The sequence below is a fragment of the Amphiprion ocellaris genome, chromosome 11, assembly GCF_022539595.1.
Source record: "Amphiprion ocellaris isolate individual 3 ecotype Okinawa chromosome 11, ASM2253959v1, whole genome shotgun sequence".
NCBI classification, from domain to species: Eukaryota; Metazoa; Chordata; class Actinopteri; family Pomacentridae; genus Amphiprion; species Amphiprion ocellaris.
In genome coordinates, this window is record NC_072776.1 from 21915203 (window position 1) to 21938497 (window position 23295).

The window sequence follows — 23295 nt, forward strand, 5'->3', positions numbered from 1 at the left end:
AAAAACCCATCCAACTCATAAGTTCTTCAGTATTTTAAACATAAAAAATACTTAGCACTTAAATGTGCATGTGTCCATTTCTCTTTTACTGTGTTTCTTTCTGGGACTAGACAGTGACAATGACCTTGTGATATGATAAATGTACACTGAACTATAAGCTGTGAATTTTATTCTCAGGAAAGCCATTCTTCCCTTTTTCCCTCCTTCTTTTCCCTCTGTTTTGGCTGACAACCTTTTTGCACAAGTGACACCTTTTGACCTACAGTAGATGCACATCTTCAAACACATACACATCCACTCCTGCATTATGGTAACCCATAATACAAACTTTCCTGTATACGCCCATATCTCTGTGCATGTCATACTTTAAGTAGAAACATGCACACAGTCAGGACTGTTAGATATTTTTTTAACAAGTGTATGTTAGTTTAGTCAATTTAGGCTTGACATAGTACTGCATACCAAATTGCAAACGATGAGATGCCATAGTGAGATGTAATGGTGAAAAATATGCTCTGGGAATGCACACGTCTACTAAATCTCCCTTTAACTCCAATAAGACTTCCCACTTTGTAACTCATTCGCCAGCCAATCGTATTAATATTTTGTATTTGTACTTGTGTAACTCCTGTAAAATCTCACTTACGTGATTATTTACATTTTATTTGGGATAAAACCTACTCATATCTGCTAATTCAGCAATTTTTTGTCAACAGTATCATTTATCATTTTAGTCTAAATTTTAATGATGCTGTGCTTGTCCTCTGCAATGCCTCTTGGTGAATGAACAGTACTAACTGCTTTTTCTTCTTTCTCTCTCCACAGCAAGGTGCAGGCAATGCAGAAAAATTTGACTATGTAAGTATTAGTCAGACCTGAACCAAACTTTGGAGTCAAAAGTATCCTTGAAGTGGTAATATTTATGAACTGAACTTATGAACTAGCTAATTAACTTAGTGTGGTTAGACTAGAAAAGTGGCACAAAGTACAAAAACATCCACTACATTTGACTGTGCTATTGATGTACACTGTTGCTGTCACTGCTGTCACCAGCTGTCACTCTTGTGCTGCTCTTCACAAGAGATGCTGGACCAGCAAAGAGCTTCTTCATAAGAGTGTATGATGTCTATATCTGTATAGTGTGATACTTGATGTATATTACATACGATTGGCAGTTTGGAATTGGCACATAGTTAGTCTAAATACGGAAAGTAACATCAGACAGGCCATGAAGCATTCAAAGAATTTAACCTCTTGCCATGAACTACTGCTGATCATTGTGTCACTCTTAAATCTTCTGCTCTGTTCCCTCCAGGTCATGAACTTTCTGAAAAAGATGGCGGGAAATGAATATGTGGGTTTCAGCAATGCCACGTAAGTCCCACGCTGATGTGTTCTGTTTATAGGGTTTCTAGGTCACCTCTTGAACTTACCAGAGGAAAATATATGTTCACAAACTGACTCAGTGCTAGTTTAAAACAAGTTTTCCAAACCTGTTTACGGCTTTTACAAGACAAAAAAAACATTTCTCTTGCATGACTTGTCAAGGTTGAATCCCGTACAAAGTTATATTTTCACTGCCAATGAAACTGAAGTAAAATAACAAACCATACACACTGTAGTTGGAATTATGTGATGTCACTAACCTCATGTAACGGTTACAGTATAGTATAGCTGTTAATTGTCTCTGTCAGTTTTAACAAATTGGTCAGAAAGTAAATGTTTGACCCAATGACTCACATTTGATTTGTAATGAACTTTTTTAAGGATAAGGATTAGAAGGTCACTTGCATGATTTATGACAGCATTACATGCTTGCAGGAAGAGACCAAGAGCTCATGTTGCAATATCATCATGTGATTGCATGAGAGCTGTGGTTGTACTGTACACATGATGGCTGGGGCAGTGGAATTCCAACACAAAAGGACAAGCACACACACACACACACACACACACACACACACACACACACACACACACACAAACACACACACAGAGCTGATATTTTCTTCCTCTTTGTAATGGGAGTGCTCTGCTCTTTGTGTGACAGATTCCAGTCGGAGCGTGAGTCAGGAGATAGGAACTTTGCCATCGGCTACTACCTGAAAGAAAAAAAGGTTTGACCTTGGATGAGTCATACGTTGTAATGCTAACTTTGTTTTCTGCTATCTAAATTTATTGTGTTTTAATGACCTAACAACCTGGAGAGTCATACAAAGGAAACAGAAATTTGATATTCTTGTACATTTTCACAAAGCCTCTTGGGGAGGTGTATATATTTTATGTCTTTTTTTAAAATGAAGCATTAATATCTGTCCTCATGTTTCTGCTATTGAACTGTTTTCAACGCCAAAGCTCAAAAGTTTGTCAGAGTAGTTTATTGCCAGAAGGCCAATCAGTAATGCTCTTGGCCAAAGAATTTAGACGTACTCGTATGTATAATTGAGAATGTTTAATTTTACAAAAAATATCAGCATGTGATTGCCTCTGCTGATTGTAATTGTCAAATTTACATTTCCCTTTTGCTGGAAGAAGTTTGACTCAAAGAAACTTTAATTAGAACAATTTGTCTTTCACCAAGTTCTTGAACTGTAAGAAAACTTGGTGATGTCTTCCTTATCTAGAGATGCAGGAGTCTTGTTATCTCCAGGTCTCAGCACAATAACATGTGCCGTTTTAGTAATTGATAACGTTGTCTTCACCCTTGATATAAATACAGTTGTGTGCCGGCCTCTCATTTGCTTCTCAAAAGTGTTTCATATTGTTGCTCAAATCCTACCTTACAGGCAGAGCTGAGACTGTTAAACTCACGTTGTTGATGCTCAGTCAAGCAACAGCTTCAGTGCTTTATTCTTGCTTCTCTACCATTTGCTTTGTGCATAAGTAGCATTCTACTTTTCCCTACTCTGTGTTTGTGTCCTTTTTGCAGTTAATATAATTTTCTCAATAAATACAACATTGTCAGTTAACTGTACATTTATTTATAATACACATCAGCACACTGGATACAGTTCCTACACTGATGTTGCTGCACCAGGCCAAACATATACATGTTACAGGCCACTGAGTCCCCAGTGGGACACAGGAATGCTGTTTTTGCTGATTGCAGCTTGCTTTGACATGTGTACTGGCCAGAGGTCAATAAGCATCACGGAAGACTTTACCATGGTGCCACTTAAGGAGCAAAACTCCCCACAATGCTCTTTGCTTGCCGACTCACATCTGCCCACCTGCTCTGGTTGCTACAGTATTTAACTGTTAGTGGTTTACAGCTAATCTGCAATACTTGCAGCATGTATTATATAGGAAAATGGTCTAGTATGTCAACAGATACTACATCGGATTGGATCAGGGGCATAAAAGCTTGATCACAGTACCAACAAGAATAGGACTCAGAGTGCAGTACTCCGCCAAGGCTGCTCAGTCGTTGTGTGATTTCCAACGGATAAGTCCCGATAAGTCCGCAGCAGTGGATTTGTAGAGGATCGCAATCATGTGATCGTCAACTGACTATTCATAGCTACAGTGACGCTGTGCCGCTATTTTGCTATAATACGGAAATCCTCAACAAATTCGTGCATCCAGACTATAAGCCTTATCACTGTCAAAATCTAATCACTAGGTCCTTGTGACATTTCTGACCTTGCCAGAAAATTTTATCCAAATCCATTATTCCGTTTTTGAGTAATGCTGTGCACGAACAGATTAACGGACAAACATACAGTGATTTGTCACATAACTCCACTACGTTCCATGGCGGAGTAAATTGTACTTCTTAATAACTGAGTGGAACGTGGTTAAATCAACCTCCACCTGTGACAATGGCATTTCATCTTTATATGGTACCCACTTTTATCCTGCTGAGTCTCAGTTGTTCAAGATTAATGTTCAGTATCTAACTCAAAAATCAAACTTTTAATTTGGTCTCTTGTATTAAATTAAGGGACACCCATGTTTTTCCAAATCATAACTTTCAGTTAACTTTAATGTCTGTTTATTTTGGCGATAATTGGTTCAGCCCTACTTTCCCATCATTTCTTACAGTAAATCCTTTTTATTTCATGCTCATCCCTTTTCTTCCTGTTATAAGGTTGGATGGGTGTTCTTACAGTGAGGTTATACTCTCTTACAGACAGGCACATGGACAGCTGCGGACACCATGGATGTTTATACTACTTTGTAAGCCGCTTGTAGAATACGTTCTATACATGCGCAGTAGATCAGCATCTTTGTATTCTGCGCATGCACAGTACTGTCCTCGTAGTGTTATGGCTTCATGTGGACATCATATGGACTCTAGCAGCCCCTCATATACTCGCTGATACTTGAAGTATAACACTGACATTACAGGAATGGAGGAAATGGTCATCTCACAATAGTCTACAGTTAAAACTGTCTTGCAGCTTTGTTCGTATTTGATTTATTAACTGCAGAACACAATCCAGTAACTGCCTAACCATACATACCCTCACATCCTCACTCACCTTGAAAGAACTCATCTCAGGTGCTGTGAGTCTTGGCATGAAGTGAACTGCAGACTGTTCACTTCTTCCAGTTGGATTCTTTTAGTGAAAACTTTAAAGCTTTATGTGAGTTTTTTATGATGTCATAAAAAACTGTTTTGTTTGGCTCTGATTATGAATGTTACATGTTCTCATGTCTGTCTTGAAAATGAGTTCTCAATCTTCTACAGCCTGCTTGTTACTTGTTTTAAAATCTGTTGTTTCTCTGCAGTGTTTCCCTGAAGGGACAGACATGACATCTGTACTGGACTTCTACTTTCAAGTAGGTGTAATTTCTATTTGCGTTTTTGAATTTTTAATGACAGAATAATGTTTTTCTGCTTCATGGCAGCTCTGACTATGTTATGGATTGTGTCTTTGACCTTGATACCCTGACTAGATCTAGATTCAGTCTCTTCTTCTCTACCAGTTTCAGCCACATGCTAGTTTCTTTCTGTCAAACCAGGGCTTTTTCCATTATGTTGATTTCACTGTGCACTAATAATAGCTTCTTTATAGTATACAGATGGTACTTACAGCCTGGACGTCTGTAGTCACTGAAATATCATGCACTTGAGATACGAATATATTTTCAATTAAGACAGGGTAAAAAAGGCTAAATTCTTTAAAAACATATATTTAATGAGTTGCCCCAAAATCAGGCATACTGTAGGTGTTCAGTTTGATTTACATGTGGTGACTATGAAGGCATATAATTCACTTGATTTTCATCAAGCCAACCCAGCCTTTATATTTCTTCTTCCGCATCTCCATTACTTGATTTTTGTTACAGAGGCATGCTGTGCTGAATATTGTGATAGAGAAATGATACAGATTTGTCCTTTATGTGCTTCTACAGCTGTGTTCCATTGAGGTGACCTGTGAGAGCGCCAGTGTCATGGCGGCCACCTTAGCCAACGGCGGCATCTGCCCAATCACTGGTGAGCGTGTGCTGAGCCCCGAGGCTGTGAGGAACACACTAAGTCTGATGCACTCCTGCGGCATGTACGACTTCTCAGGACAGTTTGCTTTCCATGTAAGTAAAATGCACGTTTTACAAGAATCCAAGTTTGAACCTGTCTGTTACTGAAGGGAAACACCTTTCGGTGCAAAGACTCAAAGCTACACAGACAAGACTGGACACTGATATCCCCACAGTGTCCAAATTATGAATTAAAATTTTAGTATTTTGAATGATTCAGAATTATACAATATTCTCATGCATGTTAGAATCAAAACATACACAATACATGTGTGTATATAGTGGCAAGCTAACATCCAGCCTTAAAATAACATTGACAAACTATTTTAATTAGAGGACACCAAGAACCCTTTTGTTATCCTCTTTAGGTGAAACTTCTTAATGTCTGGTGGTATGAAGCAACTGCTGTGATTTCCATGATGACATAGTTTATTGCTTTATGGTCTGTTTTTGCCATAAATGTAGCCTAATAAAGCCTTTAGTTGCACATTAACCATTTACTTGGAACAAAAACATTCCCAACATTTCAATAGTACTATCTGATTTATTAGATAGTAAGTTTCAAATGAATGTGTGCAGTAGGAGTACATTAGAGCATTAGAGGGACTTATATGTACAAATTTAGTAATGGATGGTGCTGTCTGATCCTCTGCAGGCTGCTATTATTTGCATTTGGCATACAGCTTGGATAACCTCAGGTCAAAGTGTAATGGGGAGCTTTCACGGAGAATTCTCCAGTTGTAGATAGCATTGTCAGCCTCTGGGATGAACAGAGTGAGTCCCACTCAAAAATATTTATCATAATGGCATGATTTGTCACACTGATCAAGCACTAAATAATTTAAAATACTGCTGACACAGTGTATTTACTGCGGGGTATATATGCTTGTATCAAGAGACAGAACACCTACATTGGCTGAGGTGTAGCTGTAGGATGGCACATTTAAATGAGACACATGCTGATGGCAGAGAAATGTAGAGAAAACAAGCAGTGTGTGGAAATATCTGAAGGGTGTAAATTCTCATGTTAAGCTGCAGTTGATAGGATGAGATTTGCTGTCGATGGTGGCCAGCACGCTCCCTGTTTGGAGAAGCTGTTAGAAGGACCTGCAGGAAAGTCAAGCAGTACACTACTGTGGTCAGGATCAGCAGCAACATGGATTTTTTCACCTAAAAAAGGCACAGCTAAAAGCAGTGTACGCTATATTTAGATTATTACCACTTTGCCTTACCTTCAGACACACCTTTCTAACAAGGAGACAAAGCTGTTTTATTGTTCTCTTCAAGTCCAGAGATTACTGTTAACAAAAACAGTAATTTTATCTCACAAGACATAGGAGATGCTGGTCTACTGGTATGTGACTTTAGTGTTTCACAGGGCTGTCTGACGGCAAAGTAAACGGTGAAAATAATCTAAATATAATGTACACTAATCTGAAATAGTTTTTTTTAGATAGGCCCTTTTTTAGCTGGTTTATGTACATCTTGCTGCTGAAATTGTCTGCTGCAGCATATTGCATGTTGGTCCTTCTGTGTGCTTCTCCAAACTGTGGACATGATGACTGCCATGTACTCTGAGTAGTAGACGGACTTTTGATGTATCTCATCTAAATTGTCCATTTGATAATGGAAACAAAACGACCGGCCATAATGTTAACCTCTTATCTGAAATATGTTTATATAGAAGCACTTCCCTTTGCCTTAATTTAAAGTGTACAAACAAAGGCATGCTCAATGAAAGAAAATCTAAATATTTTTGTTGTTTAATTTTGTAAAGAATCTTCAGTTTCTTGCAAAATAATGCTGGTAAGAATCTGGTTCCTGTAGCTACTAAATTGTTGAAGCTGTGTCCATTTTCTTTGCTTATTTGCTTATTTTCCATTTTCAGTTTTGTGTTGTTGCCATGCTGCTACTGTTGATGCACACAGTTGATTTTCTGTTATGTAACTGTTATGTCTGTTGTCCCTGTTGTAGGTCGGTCTGCCAGCCAAGTCTGGAGTAGCAGGGGGGATCCTGCTGGTTGTGCCCAACGTGATGGGTATTATGTGCTGGTCGCCTCCGCTAGACAAACTGGGCAACTCTGTTAGAGGAATACAGTTCTGCACGGTAGGTAGTGTCCGGAAACAGAGGAGTGTATCAGTGCAGTTTGCATTCACGAAGAATAAATACACAGTCAGTGAAAGAAATGACTACACTAGTGCTTTTATTGGTGTACATTATAACATTACTGCAGTATTGTTTGTATTTATCTTCAGCAGAGATATCAAGTATCCTTACTTGGTATAAATGACTTGGTTTACTTGATACTTTTTTCAATATCGATGCACTTTTTTTATTTGGCTTGAAGTAAGAAGTAAGAAGTAATAGTTGTTTGTACGCAAAAATGAAAAAAAACTGTTCGTAATGATCAGAAATTGTTTAACAGTGGCTATCAGGGCTTGTCTGTCACAGTGTCAGCATGACTAACCCTGTTTAATAAGTAACTTGATGCTTGATTAATAATTACTCTGAGGCCATGTCCAGCTACAGGTCTCAGTAAACAAGGTACCAGAATCTGCATCTGTCACATATGTAATCAGAGTACTTTCCCCCTTTATAAAGGAAACCTCATATACTTTGTAATACTTACTACTAAATTCATTGGCTTTTTAAGTGTGAAATATAGATGAATATATTTCCCTTTCTAAATCATCTGTCTCTGTTTGCATTTCAGGACCTGGTGGAGCTTTTTAACTTCCACAACTATGACAATCTGAGGCACTTCGCCAAGAAGCATGATCCTCGCAGAGAAGGAGGGGACCAGCGGGTAAGGACACACAACGTCTTGTCGTGAGGGGAAAGTACACCATATCTTTTACCCATTTCTTTCATCAGATGCATAAAGCAACACATCTTCTCTCCAGCAATCTAGGAGGATATTGTAGTTAAGAGCCGTTTGCATTCTGCATTAGTTGACCTCCATAACTGTGCGTATAGTATACCTAAACTGAACAAACACAAATTCACATAAGAGCAAAAGAGGATAGCATATTTCTCCTTTCTCTCTGGGGTGTGCTGTCACCCCTTTGGAATTCTTGTTGAGGACACTATATTTGTCTTCTAGCATAATTAACGTATTTGGTCACCTTTTAAAGTAGGTGGATTTTGTTCAGTTTGTTGCAGATTATGTATATATGGTGCAACAGTCTTAAGGAAGTGTCTAAATTTGTTGTAAGAAAAGCAGGCAACTGGTACTTAACACATATGTGGTCGTCGCTAGTTTTTACAGATATATGACAAAACCACGTGAAGGCCGATGCTGATGAAAAACTAGACCCAAGTTTTAAAAAAAAAAAAAAAACACATTTCAGAATTTGCCATACTTGAAATGCTGAAAATTGCGTAATAAATAACATGTATTGATTTTGGGACTGGTTTTCCAAAACTGTTGCAGCAAACCACAAAGCACATATGCATAACAACATGGAGGGAGTGATACTAATTTGTTATCCGTGTCGATTGAAACAGCAACACTCCTTCGGACCCATGGATTACGAGAGCCTCCAACAAGAGCTAGCTCTGAAAGCCCCTCTTTGGAAAAAGGTGTCTCCCACTGAGTCGCATCAGGACAGCTCCACCACTGTAGTCTATAGGATGGACAATGCCAGCAAATGAAACTTTAAAACAGTAGAAGGAGAGCCCACGCCCCCACTTCACCTGATCTCTCCCCACCTCTTGCAACAACAGCACCATCTTTCCTCACCTCACCTCAAATATTTATATATAAATTCTATAGAGGATTATTTATTGCTTGTGAAGCAGTTATTGAGTGAACGGACTGGGAAATTTGTTCTGTTTTTATTTATGCTGGAAAAATGGGATGAGCTACTGTTTATTTTGCTCTGAATTTCAAATGAGCCTCCACCTCCTTGTTGCCTTAGCGGTTCTAGCATCTGATGTACAGTGTACAGGTTGTGCTCTTTTTTTCCATCTTAATCCCTTTATTGCTATATAGTTGTTGTTGTTTTTCCCCATTTGGACAATCTTCTTTAAAAGGGTTGCTGTTTGAAATTCAATTTTTACTTAAAAAAGCAATGCAAACATGTCTGAGTGTGGTTGCATGTGTGGAGCTTTGGTGGAGCCAGCCTTCAGACCAGCAGTCTTTAAACAAACAGTCAGACTACTTCATATGAGTGGTTGCTCACTGTAGCTCACACTGAGGCCTAAGACTCAAGTAATATTAACACATAAGTACTAATGAGTAGTGTGTGATTAGAATGCCTCTAAAAAGGCATGCGTTTTCTAACTGTTGTTGGAAATTGTTTGGTCAGAGTAGAATGTTATGAACTTATTTAGCTGTGAACGCATGGGCCAAAGTGCAAAAGTGTTTGGCTAAGTTTCTCATTTTTCAAAAATGAGCTTTAAATTCTAAAGGGATTTTATTAATGCAGGTCTTTTTGCTGTTTGAGTCTTACATGCTGTACCGTGAATGAAAATTTAACTGCAAACCCAGAAGCTTATTAGTGTCACTGTGACTATAATGCAACATTTTCTAACCTTCTGACAGACATTATCTGTGAATACAGGCAACTGAATTGTGTTGGAGCCCCACCATTGTCAATTCCTCATATGCAAAAGATATCCAGAACTTATTCTGCACATTTGTATGTGCTGGAATAGTTTTTCATAGTAAACATTCAAATGAATAACTCATTTGTGCCACCCTGCACATCTTTAATGTTAGGAATAGAATACAAAAGAGACGTTGCTGAACAACTGTTAAAAAGACAGAGTGATGTGAGCTTTGGCATTTGAAACACAAACACTCATAATTGAGAAACCTGATGTTTGACAGCGGTGGTATGTTGAAAAAGATTTATTGCCCTAAAATAGGATTTTATCTTGAACTGAATCACTCAGTGTTTGTGCCTGGGGCACATCTGGGATAGGTTTTTCTGATAGGATGTGTTTGTTGATTCCATACAAATTTACTCAGCCCAATTGCATAGGAGAAAGCTGAGGCAACTAAAGCATCGGGCTTTTAATGAGGCTTCTCGTAGCAACTTGACTCAGTTGTCCTCCCTCATCTGACCCCCTCAGGAGCAGCTGTTCAGAGGACTGCTGCAGCTTTTTACAATTCTGTTGAATATAGATGAAGAAAAAAGTTCCACGTATGCATGTGCGGCTCTTTTTTCTGCGTTTGTCTTCTTTACTGAGTATTGTCAGTATGACGTTAGTGGGAGTGGTGGTGTGTGTTTACTGCTGCGACCTCCAGTTAAAGCCCCTAATAGCGATCATAGGTCTGAACAGTCCTGATACAACTTTTAACTTGTCTGCTGTGAGCAGGTGACTGCCGGGTTTATCTGGGCTGCATTCCAAAACTATTACTGCATGTTTACAAAAACATGCATGTGTTCAAACATGATGGCTAGTCAGAACATTAACCTACTTTCTATATGAATGCTGCAAATTTAAAATAAAGCAACGATTGATGAGACTGATGGTTTAAAACGTCAAAGAAATAATTATTTGTCCTGTTACTGAAATACTATTGAGATTTTCTGAAATTCAGAACACACAGAGCAGCAGATGATGCTCGGTGTTTATGTGCCTGAAATGTATTTTTGGCAAAGAAAAATGGGCCATGCCAAAGGTAGGCATCAAAAAATCTAGTGAGATTTGTAACCTTGTCTACCTACTCTGATACTAGATTTGTATCAAAATTGAGGAGAAGGGCAGTTGAGGGGATTAGAAGCAGAGTGGTCTAACCCACAAAAAAATCCATCTGAGTTTTATATAATTTACGTAATATTTTATGTTCTAGACTTTAGTGGCAAAGTGGTCTAACCCACAACCCAAATATAGTGTCACAGTGGTGCTTTGAATGTTAGACCGTTCTTGAAAACACAAAACTTTGAAAACATTTTTCTCAAACTACAGAAAGTCGGCTAGACTGCTTCCAAACCCTTCTGTTAGCTCTGCACATAAATCCTACATTTAGGACATGCAGTAAACAAAACAAGAAAAGCACTCGGAGCGCAGTACTCCGCCAAGGCTGCTCAGTCGCTGTATCATTTCCGACGGATAAGTCCACAGCGATGGATTTTTAGTAGGATCACAGTCATGTGATCATCAGCAGACAGCCGATGTAGTGTTTCCTTTTGGTCATAGTTACAGTGACACTGTGCTGCTATCTCTCAGTTGCTGCAATCTTTAACAAATCCGTAGATCCAGACTATAAGCTCCATCACTGGCAACATCTAATCACTTGCTCCTTGTGTCATTTCTGACCTTTCCTGAAAATTTCATCCAAATCAATGAGTCCATTTTTGAGTAATGTTGATAACAGACAGACAGACAGACAAACGTATGCCGACCGTCACATAAGTCCATTGCGTTCCTTGGTGGAGTAATGATGAAGCGGAAGCTGGAGACTGTGTGACACTGTCAAAAGCTCCCAAAACTAAGCAAAACTTTGCTTACTGAATGGTCAAGATTTGGGAACTTTAATCTAGTGTGTACACCAATAATAATATTTTTTCAAAAAATATGTCTTTTACTGTCAAAGAGCTGAACAACTAATTATTTTTGACAGCTACCACAATTACAATATGAGTCACAATTTTGGTGGTATTTATTTCACAGTGAAACAAATACTTAAATTAGCATTTTTTTTGTCTTGGATTACTGTAAATGAAATACTTTGGAATTTTGACCCGTTTGGACTACAGAGGCCATGTGGGAATGACTCTAATGTTTTGAGTAGTCTTTTTCAACACTTTAATTTTTTTTTTAGCATTCTCAATGACGGTAACTGTCATTAGTTCAATGAATCACAGACAATACTTATTTCACAATTTGTGCAGCTCAAATTGGCAGCCAACGAACACACCTGTAACTCCATCTTTAATAAACTGTTGGAGGGTCAACCTAGTGGTACTACTGGGTACTACAGCAAATCTACAATACCTTTTCTGACGGACTGCACCTCCCCCATCTTCTGCAATATTGGTTAATGTATTTTTAATCAAATAAATAAACAACTATAAATGAATAATCAATCATTAGCATCACTAAGCATGACAGTAATTGATCCACTAATGAATCAATCATTGCAACTCTTATTTTATTACCACATGTAAGAACCAGTTGTGGAGAAAGGCCTTCATTATTGATAGTCTAACTGTTCCAAATTGGCTACAGTGTTTGTTAATGTAGAAGATTCTTACTAAAAGGAAGAATCTGCTTGGGTAAATAGGTTCTCAAGACCTTTAAATCAACATTGTCTGTGGCGTAGACTTTAATGGAGGTAAATCTACTGGCACAGAAACTGTCGCATCGGCACACAGCAGAGGAAGGTGAATTCATCTTTCTTGCAGCTCCATGTCTTTAGAGGGGGAAAAAAACTTGAAGCTGAAATATCAGATAGCTGGCATTTAATAGAGTTTGATGAGAGAACTACTCACTCAGAGTGTGGTTTGACTATCTGTATGCAAACATAAAATACAATCAGTATTGTTTGAGATATCTCAAAGTGTTATTCCTTTAGAATGGCTGCAAATTATGACAGCTTCTTTCCATATACATATTTTACTGTACCTCTGAATGTACATAGCAACAGGTGTATATAGCTTTCAGGTGTGTCTGTATACAGAGTGATGATGATCCTCAGCAGCAGAGCAGAGTGCGTTTGATTATATATGAACTTAAAACGTTCCAACGTGGTGATATTATCTCCTCCAGGAAATAGAAATACTTGCACATGAATGTCATGTCAGCAGATGCCTTAGATGTCGCTTTACTGTGACTGTACTGGGAGGAGAGTTTTATCTGTTTGTTATTCAGTCATTGTCGAAACTGTACACCTGCTATGTGTTGGTGGGTTTGACCTGAGCTCTAAGCGATGGCTGCTGGAGCCAGTAAAACCTTGTTATAAATCTGTCATGTTGTGAGAAGTATTTTAATTTCTGTTGTATTTTATTTTTTAACTCATAGGCTTCTGTTAGTGTTTTTCTTTGTGTCATTAAGTTTCTGCTCATCAGTGTGTCGAGGTACAAAGTATTCAAAAGCCTCTGTCGTCATTAATTCTCTTTGGAAATGATGGACTGTGTCAGGCTCGTTTCGTGGTGGACCATTAAGAAAAGTATTCAAATTAGCATGTGGAAAAACTGACACTTATAACCCTTAAGATCAGATTTTTTTTTTTGCGTTCCAACCTCAGTAGCTGCATTTAATCCTCTACAACAATCAAATATATCTATATGCATTAGTTGACTGCCATGGTTATATAGGATATAAATTAAGTTGTGATTATATTTCATATTTGCCAAACAAGTGGGGAAAACAAAAGTAAATGTCTAAATGTTGACATATGAGGCATTATTTGGGATAGAACTCTGGGACTTGTGGTATAAACACATTCTTGGTGCAACAATCAGTAACCACGTGTGTCACCACATCAACTGAGATTTGAATCTGAAGGATCATTTACCTTAAATGTAAATCTGAAACAATCAGTGGATCGAGGAAAAATTCATTTGCGACTATTTCGCTACTTGCTACCGTGGGATCGGCACCATTTTCCGTCACATTCAAGTGTAGCTCCAATTTCAGTGTCTCATCTGAGGCTTACAGAGTCTGCTTCGGTTTCCCCAGCCTGACTATGATTTTTGACCAGAGTCAGCCGTGTGGGTCGCCTCTCTTGAATGTCAGTGAACAGAGTCCGTCTCCCATTCCTGACTGACTTTATTTCTTTGCTGCTACACGATCGTGTTTCTCTCCATCTGCACAAATTCTGAAATCCAATGCCTGAAAATGTCCACAAGACTGAACCAGACCAGCTCTGGCAGGACACTGATTTAACCTCATTCCAACCAGTCAGGATTGATTATCTCAGCTTTTTCACTTTGCTTTGCAAATCAGAATATTACTTTGCATGGGGGGTGAGCAGTATTGCAACGACCCCACTCTCATTCCTCACTGTTTGATTATTACGATGAAATTCATGATAGCAGGGCTTTTGAATGCAGTTACCCGCATTTCCATGGAAATCCTGAGATCTTTTGGCTCATGTCATGTTTGAGTTCATTTTTCTTTGAATTCTCAGTTTCCATCTTGCATGCATGTTGTTGTATATGAGAAATGTCTTTTTTTAAAATCCCATCTTCATATGTTTCACTTGATTTCCTTTCATGTCTTTTATTTATGTTGACCTATGTCCTGATCATAAATTTTATCCTCTGTGAAACTGCATATACATTTAAAAATGATCACTACCATTACAGTTTGGCGACCTTGGAATTGTAAGGTTCTCTAGTGTTTTGGTCAGATATCAGATATTTATGTGTATGTCATCGTACAAGCAGGTCTCTTGGCCAAAGATTTAGTTGAACTTTGTGGAAATGCAAAAACTTAAAAATTAGGGAATGGTTACATTGGAATCCTGGACAGAAAACGCAAACCTTCAGTAGATGAAACCATACAGTTCCAAGCTCATGACTGTCAAACCTTTCTGTTTGTAATTCTGTATGTAAAGTCTCCATAAGCTCGTGAACTGTCCTGTCTGCTTGGAGGAGACACTGAGTGGTGAGCTTCACAATTCTGAGCAAATTCTTCAGCTCCTTTGGCTGTGATGGACAGGCAGACATGACAGTAAAAGTGGTGTTACCGATTTTTGTTGCCTTTGTATGAAATGAAATAAAGCACTGTTATTCATCATCCATGTCTGTGCGCTCACAGCTGTTCTTTTAACAACAAGCACATGTTCCTTGGTTTTAGATGCTTCTGCCATCACCTTTCACTCAATAGCTGTATACAAAATGCAAAGTCGCAAGCATTTAGGAGCTTAGAACATTTTTTTAGCTTACTTAAAGCCCCAAAGTATTTTGCTACAATGCCAAATATTGATGTAACAATCAAACTGGAACAACATCTCTAGTTGTAATTTGTTGTATACACATTGGTGTTTGCATAGAATAAAGAAATATACTATTTCTCTGAACCCCAAAACGTGCTAGCAGGTTTAATTCATCAGCATGCTTTTTAAAATGACATTATTTATTAGCCAGAAACTGAATCAACTGAATAAATTATCAGAATGTTGAACATCCAATACACTCTCCCTAATTACACTAAGCACGTATGACGGTTCTGTTGGGAAAATTTGCCAAATCTAGCCTTAAAATTGTGATATTTTATCAAAATCACTTTCTTCTGTATGCTTCCATTTAAACATCAGTGCAGCTGAGAAGCCACGACTGACTCACGTGGCAATAATTGAGAGACTTTTCGGCTGAATCGCAGCCTGTGTTCACATGGAGCAGAGAGGAGACAGTAAGGAAAGAAATGAGACCGACTGAGAGGAAAATAAGTCTAGTTATCCAGGGTATGTTGAATGTTGAACTAGCTTGTTGTTGACAATAGTGCTACTGTGTTCTTTTTGTCAGGTTGCATAACACAGCCACCCGTTATGGTCTGTATTCTAGTTTTACAGCATTTTACAGATCCAGCAGAGAAATAGATTTAACGTCTATTTTTGCAACATAAATATGTTAAGAAATATTGATTATTTTATTCATGCTTAAAGGAACTTACTTAATATTTAGAGCATGGTCTAGCTGTAAAACTTTTATTTAGATGTTTGTTTTAAATTAAAATCCCCTGGTCATTGACGTAATGCCCGAAACCCTATCTCTGGGAATTGAAGTTCCATATTTAGAAGTTTTATTCTCAATGAAAATAATCTCTTCCTGCTTTAAAATGGCTTAGATGCAGTCCCCTCCACTGCTCACTGCAGCTCAAGCACAACCGCTCACCTACAACTCAGCTTAAACACTGTTGAACTGCTCTACACTACACAATGGCAAATTGTAATATTGGAGTATTCAGCATGCATGTTTGAGCCAGGGGCTGCACGGTGGTGTGGTGGTTAGCACTGTCGCCTTGCAGCTAGAAGATCCCCGGTTCCCGTGGCCTGGTATCCCCTGGTGTGGAGTTTGCATGTTCTCCCTGTGTATGCATGGGTTTTCCCTGGCTTCTCCGGCTTCCTTCCACAGCCTAAAAACATGCTGAGGTTAACTGGTGATTGTCCGTAGGTGTAAATGTGAATGTGTTTGCTTGTCTCTATGTGTAGCCCTGTGATAGACTGGTGACCTGTCTCTGCCTTCACCTTGAGTCAGCTGGGATAGACTCCAGCTGACCCTAATGAGGATTAAGTGGTGTCTAGATAATGGATGGATGTTTGAGCCAGAATAATGACACAGAAATCCCACCCTGCTAGTTGACAGGGTTGATTCTTTATTTTTGTTACATATGAACCCTGGAAGTCTGTGTTTTTGAGACTGTCATTGGTACACTGCAAACAAAAGAACCACCATATGGACATGTGTACAAGGGAAAAAATAGATTTTCACAAGCGGGTGCTTTAAAAACAAAAAAAAATAAAGCTACAGTGTGTAAAAGGTGAAAATTTCTTTAAAAAATGCCAAATTCCCCTTTTTGTTTTCACTGTAGCCTTTTAAATTTAATAATCCCATATCTGTGTAGTAACTATGGTAACTGAGCTACAAACCAGAGAGGTTTTGCTGCTTTTCAGTGAGCATGAATTAAGACCTTGCAATCAAATTATTTTTTTTTCTTCGTAAAATAAAGTAACAGTGGCATCAGCAGCACACTGGCAATGGAAACACATAAATGAACTGTACACTGTGATGCGGTGCAGTTCAGGAGTTTGGCTCTACACAATACACACCATCACTGTTTACTGAACACACTGACCCACAGTGTCACTTTAGATACAAATAGAGGCTGTTATAAGGGAGAGAGCAAATCTGACCAGAAATTTTAATAGAACACATTTATAAATAAAAACTGTTCTTGCTTGATACTGAAAGAAACATTCTGATTTAGGTACTGGGAGCAGGATGAAACTACTGTGATGTGAGGGACTGTTACACAGGGTTAGAATTATGAGCAAATCAAGTGTTGCTCCTGGTCTTGCTTTTGCTTTTAGAAGCTTGTGTGGCTCTACGTGTTGTAATATGTTGAAGGCCTGTTTGAGCGCTGAACTTACGCCCTGTAATGTTTCGTTCTTTGCTCCTTTGCTGTCCTCTGTGGCTTCTTTAACCCTCCTGTTGTCCTCATTTACAGGCACCAAAAAATATTGTTTCCTTGTCTGAAAAAAAAATCCCCCCAAAAATTCCCCAAATTTCTGAAAATTTGCCAAACCTTCAGGAAGAAAATTCCAATAATTCCTTAAAAGTTTCTCTTAAAAGTTTTATTTTTTAAAAAAATCCCCCAAATTTGGCGAGAAAATTCTTGTAAATATTTTCAAAAAATGAGTAAAAATCTTCCAAAAAATCCTAAAAATACCTAAAGTGATTACATATATATCAGTAAAACATCTAATATTATCTTTAAGAACATTCACAAAAAAATCAACCAAAATCCAGTGAATTTCGCAGGATCTTGGTTGATTTTTTTGTGAATGTTCTTAAGAAACATTTTTAAGATTTCTTTTTTCCACCAAAAAGTCTTCAAAGATTTCCCAAAAATGTTGAAAATGTGGACATCAGAAGTTTCACTGTGAAAATATTTTTTTTCCCCACGTTTTCAAACTGTAAAACGGGTCAGTTTTGACCCGCAGGACAACACGAGGGTTAACAGAAACTTTACCTCAGGCTGAAGAACTGTGTTTCTCAGCATCACTGATGGCTGTGATCAGACATCAGACTGTGGAAACTTTGCCGCTCGTTGCAAGACGTTTGTCTCGTTCGCTTCACAGATGCTTTCAGTGTTTGCTTTTGTTTCAGTTTCATGAGTTGCAGCAGTTGCTTTAGCAATATTTTAAATAGCATTACATTAATGTTATTATATAATTTTTATTATTAATGCAATGTTGAAGTTCCTACACATTTTTTACATACACATACACTGCCGTTCAAAAGTTTGGGGTCACTTAGAAATGTCCCTTTTGTCTGGGTGACCCCAAACTTTTGAACAGTAGTGTACCTGTAAACAAAGGTGGAAGAAGTATTTGGATCCTTTACCTAAGTAAAAGCACCAATAGAGCAATATAAAAATACTCTGTTACAAGTAAAAGTTCTGCTTCAAAGATCCTATTAAAATATTATTATATATGGCATAATTAGATTAATAATAGTGAACATCAGCAGCATGTCACAGTTGTTGCAGGTGAAGCTGCTTTGAAATACTTCATATCTTGCTTCATATACAGAGACAGCAGTTAAATCTGAGGTCTGCAAACATGGTTAATGGGAGAAGAAAGAAAAAAAGTTCTGCTGCATGAATCTGTTTTCAGTTTTTATATCATTTGGACATTTATTGAAATGGAACCATGTGAGAAGATTAAATCACTATTTGTTTTATCTGGTTATGACTCACAGACATCCTAAATTATGAGTTCAACTACACGCTGCTTTCTGTAAGAAGCCAAACAGGTTGCAAACCTCTGATGTAATCTGTAACTGTGTGTTCAATTTTAAAAGTTTGTCATATTATCCATTGAGTAAAATATTCATCTAAAAAAAGAAAGTACAATATTTACACTTAGATTTGGTAGAGTGGGATAAAAAGTAGCATAAAATGTAAATCCTAAAGTGAAGTACCTCAAAAGTGTACTAGTAAATCTGTACTCCATTACTTTCCACCATTGCTTGTCTGCATGTGCGGATTTGTTTTAAGTGCTTGGAACTTGTGCTAAGTTTAGTTAGATCCTTTCATCCTGCAATAGTTCATCAGACAATAAATGCAGAAATTAAAAGAAGCTCAAGTTAAACTGCAGAAAGTGTAACATATTCTCTCAGATACTGCCCTGATTCTTATATTGTGACATTTCCAAGATTTCTTTGCATGACCTCTTCAAGTTTTGCTTGTAGGAAATGATTCTTTCCTGTCTGATGGTAAGTCTTGATCAAAGCAAGGATCTCTGTTCCTAATACTCAAGGAGTACGTGTAGCAGTTAGCTGAGGGGATTAAGTTAGGAGATTTTCTTTCAAGTATGAATTCAGATCAGAATGAACTGAATTAATATGTGAATGAATAAGAAGAAGAAGGAAATTCCTTCAGTGCTACTAAGAAATGAAATGTGTAGCATTGGCTGTATATGTGTTATGCTTTATCCCTGCTAGTCCTTTGTGGGAACAGTAGTCTAGCTGCTGGTGCTCTGATGACAGTAGTTTGTTCAGAGGTCCTCCTGCAAATGTTGTGTCTCCATCTCTGTCTCTGTTCACAGGTCAAGTCAGTCATCAACCTGCTGTTTGCTGCCTACACAGGAGATGCATCTGCCCTGAGGAGGTGAAGCTCACACTCACACAGCCTTTAACACTGCTCAGGGATTCATTCAGGCTCGTTCCTCGTGTGTCACCCAGTGGAGTTGATTCATAACATACATTTTAAATAAGATTCGCAAAGATAGACAGGGGCTGCACAGTGGCTCGGTGGTTAGCAGGTAGAAGATCCCTGATTCATGTCCATGTCTGGGATCCTTCTGCATGGAGTTTGCATGTTCTCCCTGTACATGCGTGGGTTTTCTCCGGCTTCCTCCCACAGTTCAAAAACATGCTGAGGTTAATTGGTGATTCTAAATTGTCCGTTGGTGTGAATGTGAGTGTGATTGTTTGTCTCTATATGTAGCCCTGTGATAGACTGGTGACCTGTCCAGAGTGTCCTCTGCCTTCACCCCAAGTCAGCTGGGACAGACTGTGACCCTAATGAGGATAAGCAGTGGATAGGTGATTGATGGATGGATGGATGGATGGATGGATGGATAGACAGACAAACGGGGAAAACTGTGAGTCAGCTTTACACTTTGCTGACCTCAAGTGGCAGCAAGAGGAACCTTTAGGAAAAACTTCCTCCCACCCCTTTTGTGGAATTTCCACCCATTTGGCATACCCAAATGGAAAAGCTTATATCAGAAGAACTGTAAAGCCAAAGTGCATGTGTGAGGCTTCATTTGAAAGGTAGCATCTTGCAGTTCCTGAAATATGTATTCCGCATGTGTCTAAAACACAACCTAAGCTATCAGCTCAGGAAAGTTATTTGTGTTTTCTTTGAACAACAATAACTATAACAAGCTTTATACCAGACTGATGCAGATCACCTCATACCTTCTACATCTTGGCAGACGGCTGTATGGAGCTGCTGAGCTCTTGGCGTGACCCTATGTGGGCAGAAGTCTTTGTACAAAATGAACTGAACTGTGGAGACAACCTTGTTTTGTTTGGCCAAAGTTTAAACATTTCCGTCTTTATGCACAATGCTGAGCCACTTTGAACTAGTCTCAACAGGTCCTAGCAACCCAGTGGGCGCTAAGAGATATCCTATGGAGCTTAGCATTTACTGCTACCCACTACAACTCCTTGTCTGTATCATTGAAGATGTGCACATATTTCCTTCCTCTTAAAACATTAGCATTGCTCATTTTTAAGATATTTGAAAGTAAATTATCGTTCTCATCTATGTTTACAGTCTTCTTCCTACTAATCTTTGCTCTGTCATGCTTCTTATCACCACATGTAAGTACTGGTCCATAGTTTAGGCATCTCAGGGTAAAGTGAATTTTCTTCATCTGCCCCCGTCTGTTTATTTTCACATTAAAAATTACTCTTCTGTCTTTTAAACTTAAGGTACAGAGGCTCATTTCCAGCAACCATCACTCCTGTGTTCTAATGCTACATTGTGTTAGCATTGAAGGGCTAACAGATGATTAGAAAACCCTTGTGCAATTATGTTAGCACATGAATAAAAGTGTGAGTTTTCATGGAAAATTGTCTGGGTGACCCCAAACTTTTGAACGGTAGTGTATTTTTTGTAAAGAATGCAACAATCGATGAAACGTTAGTTACACAACCTTTGTGTGTGTGTAGGTTTGCGCTGTCATCCATGGACATGGAGCAGAGAGACTACGACTCCAGAACAGCGCTCCATGTGGCAGCAGCCGAAGGTAAGTCTGAAAAGCTGTATTTTATGAATCTGTTTTTCATTCTATACGCCAGGAACCTTGTTTCCAAGTGACAGAAATCTCAATCCTACAGCATGTATGTGTTATAAGAATATTTACATATTTATACATTTCAAACAGTAGGGAGCTCCCAAGATTGGCTGGAAGGTAGCCAGTCACTGGGTACGACAAATAGACATAGTTGTAGAAACCCAGAAACTCAGAATCAAACATAACCTCTCTGGATTCTAAGTTGTCTCATCTATGCAGTCAAGGATGCATCTTGCAGATGTGCTAGGAAACATCATCAGTGATGTAGCCATTGGGGAACTGGTAGTTTCGGGTCTTTTAACCTGAGACATCCTCACAAAGACCCCACAGCCAGATGTGATCAGACTCCAGCTTGTGTCCACAGATCTTTCCTCTTCGTCCAAAACCACCTAGTAGCTTCCTCCTCAGCATCAGTAGCAGATCTGTTGGCCTTCCACTTTTCCTGCTTGGTGGTGCACTGCAAATGCTCTCTCTGGCACTTCATGAGCCATGAGGCATGTACCATTAGGGAACTTCACTTGCTTATCCGGGTCAATTTCCAGTTGCCAGTCATTAACCCCTTGATGCCTGAATTTATTTACAATTAAATAAAAACAAAAATTTTGCGTGTTTTTGCTTTCCAGCTGATGCTGAAATAACTGGAGGTTGTTAATTTGTCAACTACACATAGAACAGATATATAATAATAATAACAGATATATAACAATAATAATAACAGATATATAATAATTAAGTCCAACTCCGACTGGTCCTATGAGAAACCAGTGCTTGCAAAAGGTTCCGAGGTATGTATTGAATATGCACAAACCGGCATTAGGGGAATGGATACGCTATCTCGGCTGCAATCTGAATGAAAGTGGTATGATTCAAATTTGTGACAATAGACATCAAGGGGTTAACAGTGGCAAGGAGGCCAGACTTTGCTCTAGGTTGTAGGTGGGGCTTCTCTCTGGCTTTGAGGAACTTGATCGTGTTTGCCTTGTGGTGGTGTAGATGGGTGGTGCTACACTCTCAGCGACTGCCTTAAACGTTGGGTCACTGTAGCAACAGTAGCACTTGTCTCTAAGAGCTTCAGTACAGCTGCTAAGGAGATGTTCCAAGGATCCTCTTCCAGAACAATAAGCAGGAGGGGTTTACCCCAGACATAAAGGTTTATCAGACTGGGTAGGACGTAGTGAATGGATTGTACCAAAAACTGAAAGTCTGCTTGCCACATTTCAGAGCAGGTGATCTTTCTTGCAGCACAGTCTCCCATCTGGTCCAGTTGTTTCTATTCCACACCTGCCTGTACTTCTTTTGGAAGGTGAAAGGACAATGTGCCTCACCATTTGGCAAAAACTACTCATGGGCGGCTCAAGGAAGTCAATGAGGAGCCCGTAGCATTGACCCAGCCTCCAAACTCTCCAGATACAATCTGAATGAGCATCTCCAGGCTGCCCCAACCAACAGGACATAAAAGATCCACTACTAACGTCCTGATTTCAGACACTGCAGCTCCACTAATCGACCCCATGTTAGTGGGACAGGAGGAGGAACCTGCACCATATTTTAATGCTGTGGCTTGTCAACGTATAACTGCTTTGTCTGAATTCTGTAGTTATCTGAGAAGATTTAGCCACAATCCAGCCAACCAGATCAAGCATACATCCTCTTCACAGTATTTGTTGTTCTAACTTCTGGTCTACATTTAGGACACACAGAGGTGGTACGCTTCTTGCTGGAGGCTTGCAAGGTGAACCCAGTACCCAGAGACAGGTGAGTCCAGAGCGCCCCTCTGAACATCTGTATCCCTGCAATCAACAGCTGCCTTAATGTAGCAG

The 23295-nt window shown here is 38.9% G+C and overlaps 1 protein-coding gene across 3 annotated transcripts in view; it reads left to right on the forward strand.

Moving 5' to 3' along the window:
* glsb (glutaminase b) overlaps positions 1–23295 on the forward strand; it is a 43008-nt gene that overhangs the window by 16372 nt on the left and 3341 nt on the right. For 2 of the 3 annotated variants that reach the window (XM_023262309.3, XM_035944464.2), the window contains 10 exons: positions 826–858; positions 1316–1374; positions 2051–2117; positions 4735–4785; positions 5362–5538; positions 7459–7590; positions 8198–8290; positions 19715–19776; positions 21351–21427; positions 23167–23230. In XM_023262309.3, coding sequence (XP_023118077.1) covers positions 826–858; positions 1316–1374; positions 2051–2117; positions 4735–4785; positions 5362–5538; positions 7459–7590; positions 8198–8290; positions 19715–19776; positions 21351–21427; positions 23167–23230 — 815 coding nt within the window. Of the gene's footprint in view, positions 1–825; positions 859–1315; positions 1375–2050; positions 2118–4734; positions 4786–5361; positions 5539–7458; positions 7591–8197; positions 8291–8991; positions 15181–19714; positions 19777–21350; positions 21428–23166; positions 23231–23295 lie in introns of those variants that run through there. The other variant, XM_023262310.3, reaches the window with a different exon arrangement.